Here is a 12,375-nt window from a genome sequence, read left to right on the forward strand (position 1 = left end):
AAGCAATTGCTTTTAGTTCTTTGGATGCCATCCAATTTTCTCAGGTTTACTTCAGATTATTTATATTTCATGAAACTTGGCTAAATGTCTGCTTTTGCATTTTTCTTATGGTTACTGACTCTAAATTATTGTGATAATTTTGATTAATTTCTCGTTTTACAGTTCAAAATCGAACAGATGGACTCTGTGTATAGAATTGCGAAGTATACATACGAATGTGGAAATTATTTAATGTCCTCCAACTATTTGAACATCTATATCGTTGTTATGCCTTCCAGTGACAAGGTAAGAATTATGATTAGTTTTGCTTTTTATATATGGTAATTATAGCGAAATCGCGTAGTATTTTGTATATCTTGTTCCATCATCCATGACGGTAACAAGAATCAATGAAAAGAAGTTTTAAGTTTGTATGTTAGTTATTAGAATTTTCTGAACATCCAAGGATCTTCTCACGTAATTCCATACTTCCCGAGTTCTGAGTAGCTTTTGATAATACTAACTCCATTTTCGATTTTTGTTTGTGGTCTTTATTTTGCATTCTGTGATTGATCAGCAGACGATGCATTGTATTAATTTAATAAACGTCTGCATAAATTTTCAGAATGATTTCTATTTTATAATATACACAAATATTTCGTAATGATTTATTTATTTATTTTTACTTTTTAAAGGAGGTGTAGAGGTCTTTGCACACAATTATAGTTTTACTCCAAGTGAAAAAATATTGTGACATAATTGATCAAATACTCTTTCGTGATTAAAAGATTATTACGTCAGATTTAGTATTTCCTAAGTAGATTTTCAAGTTGTTCATGAATACTCCCAGATATATATATATAACTGGGAATATTGTAGACAGTAGATATATATACTACTAGTAGATAGTATACAGTAGAATTAATGGAGAACTGAGTTGATTCCGGTACTAAGGGTCTGTTCAATTCCGAAACTTGAAAAGCGAGAGCGCTTTGTATTTATATCCATGCATGAATGGATTTCTAAGAAAAAATTGTGTGTTACTTGTTTTTAGTTGTTTGTGAGGATCATTTTCTGAACGAAATATAGAAAACTATGTTAATATAGTTTATTAAAGAATTTGAGGTAAGATAATAATGAAAACGTTTCCTTGTTTTATGTTAATGTTAGTAGGTTTTGTGACCAAAGTGCTATAGCCTTTAAACAATTAGTCTTAAAATTCAATACAGCTTATAGATCGATTGAAACTAAATTCATTACGAGTTAATAGCCTTTATTATCTCAATGTCCGTAAGCCTTGATATAGAATTTTCTAGTCAGTATGCAAATTGGTCTATGTATTTAATCCTATATATAGATATCGAACTCAGGACAAGATACCTTGCAGCCAAATAGATTAGACATCTACTGTTACAGGATCAACACGGATCCTGTAACAGCAGATGTCTAATTTTGATATCAGCGCAGGCTCACATACTATTCGTTTATTATTTAAGTACTTACCACAGTTATGCCCTTTGTGTAAACGGCGCAAGAAGAAATTTAAATGAATTATTATGAAGTAACTGGAGAACGAGAAGTGTGGCTATCCGCCCAGCACTTCCTGATAAGCAATTCAGTACACCAGTAAAGTGTTGTACAGTAGCTTGTTCCACTTCAATCCTTTGAAATTTTGAGTGTTCTTTCATCCACCTTGAATAAGTTCCATGGGAGAACCAAGGGTCAACAGTGAAAGGATTTAGCAGGAATTCAAGTTGAAATAAAATGATATGATGAATAAAGTGTTATCTAAGAAGTATTACGTGAGAGAAAGTAAGGGAATCAGCTAATTTTTCTTACACTACAACCGCAATAGGCACGGAATTCGATGTTATTTCAAAGGATAAAATAGTAGTACTGGACTGTGATTTGATTTTGAATTTGGCGTCCCTTTCAGCAGCGAGGCTAAATGAGACGTGTTCTACAGCTTAACGTGGGGTCCAAAGCACATGAGCTCCCGCCGGGAATCGAACCGGATCTTTCATGCAACTGGTGTGTACACTAACCGCTTAGCTACTATTTTGTGAATCAAAACCAAGCTGGAATTTCCGTAATTTAATTAGTTGGCAGTACTATTAAGGTTAGACAGCGGTAAACTGTAAATATTCAGCTACGTTGCAGAAAAAGATGCGAATTTTAGATCCTAAAAACTGTTATCTGTAAATAATGTATAAGTACTTCATCATGAAGACTCGCATTATAGTGTAGTTTATAACGTAATCTCTGCTGTAGTCTTTGTTTAAATAGCCATCGATAAATGAAAGTAGAATATTTCGTATACTTGTGTATATAAAACATTTTAATGGCACTTACATTGTCACACACACAAAAAAAGAGAACTGGGTGAATATCTTTGTCAGGTGAAGCTAAAACTATTGACAACTTTGTTTCTTTGATTTTTTTTTTCAAATATAATAACAGGTAGTCCTCATGACATTCTTGGCTAAACGAGATTTAAAGTGTATTTGTTAATTTCAGAACTATCTGAATGCTCTTTGGGGCAAGCTGGCATCAGAAATTCTTCTTCAGCATTGGGACACAGCATTAGATGAGCTGAACAAGCTAAGAGAGTATATTGACAACAATACCTTCGGTTCTGCTCTTCAGCTGCTGCAACAACGGACGTGGTTGATTCATTGGAGTCTTTTTGTGTTTTTCAATCACTCCAAAGGACAGGATCTGATCATTGAAATGTTTCTGTATCGACCAAAGTAAGTTAAAACGAGGTATCAAATACTTATATAGTCAGGTATCGTATACAAGACATGTTAATACTTCGAGAATATTCCAGTAGAAGAGGGTTGATTTTAAGCATTCATTTATTTTTGTAACAATAAATCCAGAATTGTTTGTAGCGTGCAATGCCTCTAGTAAATTTTTAAAATTAGATTGAAGCCAGCACGAGTCTAAATAAATGTATATATATCGTGTGAATTATAGTACGAAATTTGCAAAACAACAAAGTATTTATTAACAAGTAAAAGAATGCTTTTTTTACACGTTGAATAACAAAGGAAACCTGTTCTTTCAACAGCAGGTGCAGCGAATAAATCGAAGATAAGAAATAGTAATATATAAATCGTATTATTTGTAGTACTCTTTACCCTAAATAGATTTTCTTTAATACCCAAAACATATAAAAACAACACTTGAACTTGAATATAAATCGTGATCACAAGATGATACCTAGTAAAAGGGCCTCGTTGAAAGTAACGTTAACAAATTATTTTTGAAGGTTTACATGACCAAATATAAGAATAAATTTTCCCTTTTTATGCCAGAATGGTACCATAAAACTTCCTTTCCCATTTACAAAATTTTGCGAAAGAATATAATTTAACATGTTTTTAATTTAGACCAAAAACTAGATGAGGTCAAATATATATGCCTACGTCTTACCTGCTAAATCCAAAGTGATTTGAAATTTAGTACGGCACGGTTAGGTTTCGGCACTAGTACCGTAATGTCCACCAGGTGGCAACACACTTCAGACACAGGATTGAACGCAAAAGATTCTCTCTCTACGCAAAATATTATTATCGTGCTCCTACAAATATTTTTCATATATAGAAATAAATACAAATACATTTATTGGTGCTATTACGTTACATAATATATACTACCCTCTCTCTCTAAAAAAAAAAAATTCTTTCTAAAAGTGATAGTCCACAATAAATGGATAAAGAATTGTTGACCAGAAACAAATTTCTCTACTTATAGTTTTCCAGTATCTTTCAAATGTATATTTAACCTCTTACTATAATATTGCCAATCCTGCTTTACAATATGTTGGAAGAATATGGTATACCTCTCTCTGCAAAGGAAAATATATAAACCACAGACAATTTCTAACAATTATTACAAAGAAAAGAAACACATATATTTAACTACTAAGTTTCATTATTATTATGAATGTAAGATTTTACAAGATTAACGTGACGTTTTATTACAACACTAGGTTGGTCACATTTCCTCAACCAAAGTGTATTTAAGATGGGTTTATTAATTATTTCAAATGGTCCATAGTACAAGGGAGATAACTTAGGAGTGTAATGTTTCATTAATGAAGCCTTTTGAAACTTTTTGTACTAATACCCTTTGATCTTCAGAATAATTACAAGGTTCTCTATTTTTATTATAACATTTCTCTTTTCTTCGCCATGCTTTGTCAATATTGATGACGACTCTTCTTAATTTCTCTTCTTTGTCATGCGCTTATGTTAACTCTTCGAAATCTATTTCCCACAAAACTTCAAGAGGCGTATGAAGTTTTCTTCCAAGAAACAACTCAGATGGTTCGTATCCTGTACTCTCACTTTTACTGATGTTTAAAGTGAACTGGATTCTATCCAACTGTTCCGCCCAGTTATTTTGATGTTCATTAACATAAACACGCAACATATTCTTGAGAACTGTTCACTCTCTCACAGAGGTTACTACTAGGATTGTATGGTGCTGTACTCACATCTTGTATATCTAAACTGAAGAGAAATTGCTTCATATGGTGACTATTGAACACTTGAGCTCAATCATGGATAATTTTCTGAGGTTGACCTACTAACATGAACAATTTCATCAAGTGTTTACCTATAATCTTGGTATTCAGGGAACGAAATGGTTGAAACATGACAAACCGTGATGCTGCGTCAGGAATGACAAGGATATGATGGTAAGGTCCCGAATTCGGAAGTTGACCAACCGTATCAAGGTACCAGCTGTTGTTCAGAGTGGTAACCTTTCTACTGTAGTATGCACCCTGCCATTTCGTGTTGGTGTCCTTGCAGAGTTGACATCGCTGACATCTCTTCACATATTCTCTGACATCACTGTATAAGGTCTTCCAGGTACATCTGGAGGCTATTTTTGCTGTTGTCTTCGAATAACCAGCATGTAAACCGCCTATTTCATCGGTGTGAAAATACTTCATAATAGGATACACCATTTCCTTTGGGATGACTATCCTCCAACCATGGTCTCGTCTGCCACGGGTATTCTTCATCAAGATTCCATTCTTAATACAAAATTCATTCTCTCTTTGGCTTCGTTGCACTTCCTGGATGATGATCCGGAGTTCTGGATCTTCCAGTTGATGTTCCTTCAACGGTTTGCTGAACAAAGGCGAACTCCAAAAATTTGCAAAACTAATGTTGACTGGTTTTCCTTCAAAATCTTCAAGTTCTTTTACTGAAGGATCATTTGCATAAAATTCCACACCATTGTTTGTGCGCGAAATAAAATCTGCCAAACGTTCTGCTTACTTCTGAGGTAAACTACCTTAAAGGAATATTTAGATAGTCTTTCAATTAATGTTCCATTTGGCGCTTATGGTTCCTTAACAACGAAGTGACTGATGAATTATCACAGAAATAGTAAATGGTTTTATAAGGTACCATCATCTCCAAAATTATTGTCGCATGACTATAAATATGTTCTTGTAGGAATACAGTTTGATAACGAATTCGCCCGGTATTTCTTATAATGTTAGTATCTGTATAATCGGCAGAGACATGTATGTAGCGAATTTCATGTCAAAAGAGCAGTAAATAAGAACAATAAAACTTTCTTGTCCCTTTAGCAATATTTTGTTTTAGTCATTCTAATTTTCATGTTTATAATTCTTTTCCTATGAAATTTATCATAAATATACATTTCCCGATTATACACATAGTATCAGTATTAAAAGTACCCCTCAAAATCATTATCAAATTATATTCTTACAAAAAGACAAGTTATAAATATGCGACAATCATTTTGGACATGAGTGTACGTTTCAAGTTTTTCAATTGCAAGAAGCAAACGTAATTCCATTTCGTATATACTCTTAGACCAATCCAATGAAGATAATATTCTTTGAAAAGAATGACACTGGTCTAAGAAAGCCATCATCATCATATTGAGAGAGAATAGCGGAGTGTTTTTTTATATGTACTATCGACATGAATAACGAAAGATTTATTCATGTCCGGTAATTTTAATACAACATGATCAACAAAGGCTTGCTTAATGTTATTATAGGCTTCATCTTCCCTCTCACACCATTAAAATTTTACCTTATTAGATCTTAGACGGTGAAGAGGTTCCATTATTTCAGCATAATATTTAATATATTTTCGGAAATAATTAGAATACCCACATATACGGTTTACTCCTTTCCTATTTTTAGGTTTGGGTAAATTAAAAATGGTTTCAATCCTTTCCGGGTCAATTCTTGTTTCTCCGCTGTTTTGCTTTTAGAAACAGTAATTCCCCATTTTCTAAAGCGTTCAAGAATCTTCTCCAATACCCTCTTATATGTTTCAATGTCTGATGTATGAATGAGGAAATCATCTTGAAAAATTTCAAGATTTTTACCTACTAAGTCCCTGAAGATTTTATACATGAAACTTTAAGAACATAAGGGCTTAAACGAAATCCTATTGGAAAAACGAGATGTTTTAATAAACGGTTAGGGGTACAAAATGTAGTATATTTTCTACTACCCTCGGATATACGAAATTGACGATATGAGGACTTTATATGTAACCTTCCGTATATGGTATCCTTTCCTAAATTTGCTATCGTGGCCTCAACATGGGTGAAGGATAGCTGTTAACCTTTACTTTTTGATTTATTTCCGAATATGCGATAACGAATCTCTTATTCCGTCTTTATTTTGGACAAGAAAGCACGGTGACAGATAAGGTAAAAAATCAATCTCACGGACCACTTCCTTGTCAATAAACTGATTTATGTATCCATTAAGTTCTTTAAGTTTAGGGCCTGTAATTTGATATGGGGGAAGACAAACTAGAGTTTCATCCCCTATCTCGTAAGTGAAACCCTTTATTGTGCTGAGTTGTTCAGTTATAACGTCCCTGTATTTTTCACAAAGATTTTCAACATTACATGGTAAGTCTGGATATTGCTCTACGAGCTTAACTGAAAGTGAAGATGTATTATCAAAATTACAGTCATCAATTATTTCATTATTAATACTTAAATTATTATGGTAATACATATGACGTTCACTACCTGGTTTATTTAATGTGACCTGGTCCTCCGGTCCACCTGAGTCAGCTGTCATGTAGCAATAGTGCTGGTTGCTTTTCTTCTGGGCACTCTGTTTAATTGGTGTTGATTTCCTGCTCTTTCCCGTACGATCCTTTGTCCATTGCGCCTCTCACTAGAGTGACTTTGAACCGTATCGGAGACGCTGGAATGAGATATAGAACGAGTAGTTTCCATTGGGGGCAAATAATCCCTCCAAAAAAGAGGAGCTGTAAGTTTCTTCTGTTCTGTTGGTTTCCCCAAAACAATTTTGATAAATTTCTGGCAAAACCAGACTGGTAACAGTATTACAGAGTATTTGTTCAGTGTATGTTATACCAGGGACATTGGCAACACTGATTTTTTCTTGGAAAAACGTTCTAAGTTTTCCCTTTCATTCATTAATCGGTAGAAAAATTTTCGTACATACTGTGTGCGACCTACCGTTGAAATATATTTACATAGCAAGTTAGTGCAAATTTCCTCCCAATCATTACAGTGAGTAAGGAAAGAATGAAAGGCTCTATAAAATTCACCCCTAGTTTGGGTTAGACTTGCCATCAAAATAGCTTCCAATTCTAAGTTTTACCTTCTTGTCAATTCATCTAACCTAACCAGAAAGATGAAGCAAAAATGACTATCAGTGCCATCTACTATAGGTAATGACTTAATTTGTTGTTCCAATGAACGAAAAACACTTTGCCCCTGCAATTTATCAAAATTGCATTGAATAGCAGGACGTGCCATGTTGGTCTGCAATAGGTTCATCTGTGCCAATGAAGGCGAAATTCTTCCTTCATTATTAATGTACTCTTTACACTGTGTTTAGTTCTCATTCCTGCAAGACGCAGTTCGTTCATTTTTCATGAGTTGACCCTGCCTACCTTGTACATTGGGAGTACTTCTATTTTTATATTTTGAAAAGTAAATGTTACGTTGATGTACATCTGGACCTTGCCCAAGATTACTTTGGCCTACAGAATGTACATACCCACCACATCGCATCGGAACCTTGGTCCAGGGTACCTTTGACTGGCCTACATATGGTTCACTTGCGCTGTTAAAATTTCCACAATGCGGACATGGGTACTTAATTTACTGTGAAAAATATTCACTGTTAAACGGCTCTCTCGGAGCTTGTATAGTTTGTTCAGAACAAAATTGTTCTCTTGCTACTTTGCTCATTTTGTTCTCTTAATATTTGCGCATTTGGTTCAGCACAATATAGCCCTCTTGAACCTCGTATGAATGATTTGAATATAACCATTTTACTAAGAGAATTGTGGAGGAGATGTCTAATGTTATGAAAGATTGTTGGTGTTTCGTGATATTTTCTTATCTTATTACATTTAAAATTCTGATTCCTGAATATGATTTTTGTCAAGCTTTTCAAATAATCTAAGAAAGAAAGTTAAAAAATAAGAAGGAACTAACACCTTAAAGGTGAAAGTACCGCAAGCTAACTTTATCAGTTTTAGGGAGATGAAAAGAATGGAAGAAAAAATGTGATATTTTCTTTGTATGAAAAAGATACCATTGCAGAACCGTTTTGCCCGATGGTGAAAAGCCAAAAGTATTTATTTGCCTTCTGTTCAGTTTGGGTGGCATATGTGTGGAACGTAGAAATATGCGATGTGTTTCAGTTACTCCGTATGTTGGTCATTTCTATAAATTAGTCTTTGGGGGAAGAACTAATAGTGGCCAACTGATACAGATATTAGACCTCACCTTCCACCTGTTTTCAAAGGCCGTAGTTAGAGGTCTGCACAGGTATAAAATATCGCTTTGGTGGTTGATTTGGTGTGTAGCGTTGCGTTCAGCACTGAGGATATATGAGGTTTGCACCTTGAGCTTAACATGGGGTTCGAACCACATGAGCTTCCAATGGGAATTGAACCAGCTAAATATTAAGTATGATCTCTTCCTACAGTAACTCCAGCACTTTAAATAAAATGGAATAAATTCATGCAGATACAAATTACGAAATTGAGCTCCTCCGTGGCTAAGCGGTTAGCGTACGCGCCTTTGGCGCGGGAGACCTGGGTTCGACTTCCGACGGGAGCTCATGTGGTTCGGATTCCACGTTAATCAGTAGGTCCACGTCTCATATAGCCTCGCTGCTGAAAAGGGACGTTAAACTCAAAAAATCAACTCAACAAATTACGAAATTAATGGGAAACATATATAATTATTTGAAGTCTTTTCAGATATAGATTTCTGACAAAAGAAATTGTCAGTTTGGAATACCGTATACTCAAAAAGTACGAGCGAGCCCCTTTATTTAGAATGCAAGGGATGAAGCTGAGATAAAAGGCCCTGAAGAAACAAGAGGAAACCACGTGAAATAAGTCACATTAGCACTTCATATTTATTGTAGGCTTTTAAAAGCAAAATCAAATTTATCGAGAGAGAATTTTGCTCATGCGATTATTACCCCAAAAGAAAAATAATACTTTAATACAAGATGTCAATAATTAGTTCTGTTTAGAAAAGTAATCACAGAATTCTTGTCTTTTCATGAGTATACGCCATCCGTGCAGAAACTAAAGATATACTTTCAATATTAATGCGGATATCCCCATCCACGCAGACCTCTAGCTATAGTCATACAACTGTACATAGGACGATATAGTATTTGGGCTTGAAAACATCTGCTTATGGATAAGGGTATACATTTTAAAGGAAAGTAGGTGGCGATTTTTTTTTTTTTTTTTTTTTTTTAAGCAAGATTATCTTTTGTTAGGTAATTTTGTCAGCCAAAGCACCACAAAAAAGAAAATCATGTTCTGAAGTCAAGGTTTGAATTAAGTAAATCATGCTGTGAATTGTATTGAATGTTATTTTTCTAATATTATTATTTTTTTATGTATTGTTCATAATTCTACGTTATAGCATCTGTTTATTTTCAGCTATCTGAACGCTATACAGACAATGTGTCCTCATATTTTGAGGTACCTTGCGACAGCTGTAATTATAAATAGGGCCAGACGAAGTGCTCTCAAGGACCTCGTCAAAGTTATCCAGCAGGTAATGAAATAAAATTTCAAAAACATTATAATATTTATGAGTAGTTTAGAAGGACATACTAAATCACTTATTCTTAAATTTTTAGAACAGTTCGTCTGGTAGCTTAGTTTTTAAACTCGATGTTCCCTTTTCTGAAGACTGGTGGCTGGGCAAGATACATTAAATTCTATGTATTTAGAAACATTTTTTTTAAAGGGTTTTCCCGTAGATTTTCTCAGTAATCATTCAGTTTTTCACCAGTTTGCTTCGATCCACCAATTGTTTTGTTCATTTGTAATTTTCATCCATTTCTTTAGACTATGGAACATACCACTGAATGTTATATTAAACATTTCATGTCCAAAACATGTTTCAAGCTGTACTGTTGGGTCGGTGGTAGGGAAATCTCTGTAATTTAGGTGGAATAATATTTAACACTACCTTTTAAGGTATTCTTCTAGTTACATATTCTCTCCCCAGTGAGAGAACTTTGGCTTAGATTCTTTTTAGAAAAAAAAATCTGTGTGGTGAATTCGATTCGATCGATAAACAGTTGACTTCGTCTCAAATAACTTATCTATACTATAAAGAAACATTAAGGCCTGCTCAACTAATATATCTAGTACAAGTATTGTACGTAAAAAATAATGTTCAATAATAGAACTAAACTATAAAAGAATTTCTAAACGAGCAAGCACATTTATCTCACTGCCATTGTCAATGGTATGGTTTATTATACTATTAATGAGTATGTGTTTTATAAAGACAGAATTACTCAGGGAGTTGTTCAGTATTTTCTGCGACAAAAAGAAAGTTTCTAAAAGTTGGAGAGTTCTTGAATTTGCCTATATTAGCGAATGAAACTATATTAACCTTTCCCTGAAGGAGTAACGTGAGTCCCACAAGTGAATGAATTTTTCTCTTCTTTAAAGAAAATCATTTCTTCAAAGAATAAGCTCCCTAGTTTGTAAGTGTGTGCAAGATACTGATCACCGTGTCTTCAGAGTCCGTCGTCCAGACGAGATGAAATAAGGTAGGGTTTTTCCTAACTTAAGTACACGTTTAGAAATTACTGTAGGAAGTTCAACCTCTCAGGATTAGAAGGAATAATGATATTTGGATATATTTATGGAGATGAATTGACACCTGTTTACATTTGCAAATACAAAAACCAACTATTCACATTCCCCTTTCCATTTCTTACGTGTCCACACGAACTCAAGATAATATTTTAGTAGGAGAAGAGTTCAATGTGAGTGACTTAAATCTGTCAATGAGAGTAATAGTAACTACAAAACTATTTAGTAAGTTTAATTCCGAAGACAATAATAATAACTAAAAAAAAAAAATAAATAAATAAATAAATAAATAAATAAAATAAAAGCAGGAGGGAAGTGGATACGTAATTCCTGATTTTGCCAACTATTAACATTAAAATTTGTTTTCATTATAAACTTACTAGGATAAGCCTTATTTATACAGCGTAGAAAGGAGAATCCTTTACAAATCGTGGGGACTTCATCAAAGTTCATAAAATATGTAAGGATTTCCCTTATGTCGTCAACTTTGAATTCTTAGTTTTAATAGAGTATTTCTTTTAATTTTGAATGTGTTTAGTAAAAATTGAATGTGAAATATTTGTATATTTCTTTTTTTTATATATAGGAGTCATACACGTACAGAGATCCCATTACAGAATTCCTGGAGCATTTGTATGTGAACTTTGATTTTGATGGAGCTAGACAAAAGCTTCACGAGTGTCAGACTGTGTTGTACTACGACTTCTTCCTCATAGCATGTTTAGATGAGTTTGTGGAAAATGCTCGACTCATGATCTTCGAAACTTTCTGCCGTATACATCAATGTATTAGTATAGGGTAAGTTCATAGGATAATTAAAATGAAATGTTTATATAGTTGCACATTTTTTTAATAATTACATAGCATTCTAAATTCATAATATGAAAACATATGAATAAAATAGTGAGAACGGGAAATGGGCAAATTAGTGGATTAAAAAGGTCGATGTACAGACAGACATCGTGAACGTCAGAACAGTAACTCATTTTCCGTTACATATGTTAATGACATCAAAACTTGATAAGGTTATTACAGAATATACGCAGTATAGTTTCAACCCTATATATTAACCATTGACCTATGTTCTTAGATTTTATACACGGGGATCATAGCCTGGAATTTTTTTTTCTCCTGCTTTTCTGCTAAGAGTAGTATATCTTGTGGCAGTATATCATTTTTTAATACACATCAATAAAAATAAAACACTTCAACCACGAAAGTGCGTGTGGGGTAGGGTGGAGCGAAA

General features: G+C 33.8%; 1 protein-coding gene across 1 annotated transcript in view; it reads left to right on the forward strand.

Annotated features, from left to right (window-relative positions):
* eIF3e (eukaryotic translation initiation factor 3 subunit e) overlaps positions 1-12,375 on the forward strand; it is a 48,050-nt gene that overhangs the window by 13,525 nt on the left and 22,150 nt on the right. Inside the window, exons 4-7 of the mRNA XM_081746123.1 lie at positions 163-285; positions 2,497-2,729; positions 9,954-10,071; positions 11,716-11,927. Coding sequence (XP_081602249.1) covers positions 163-285; positions 2,497-2,729; positions 9,954-10,071; positions 11,716-11,927 — 686 coding nt within the window. The remainder of the gene's footprint in view (positions 1-162; positions 286-2,496; positions 2,730-9,953; positions 10,072-11,715; positions 11,928-12,375) is intronic.

Source organism: Thermobia domestica, chromosome 18 (assembly GCF_964235325.1).
Source record: "Thermobia domestica chromosome 18, izTheDome1.hap1.1, whole genome shotgun sequence".
NCBI classification, from domain to species: Eukaryota; Metazoa; Arthropoda; class Insecta; order Zygentoma; family Lepismatidae; genus Thermobia; species Thermobia domestica.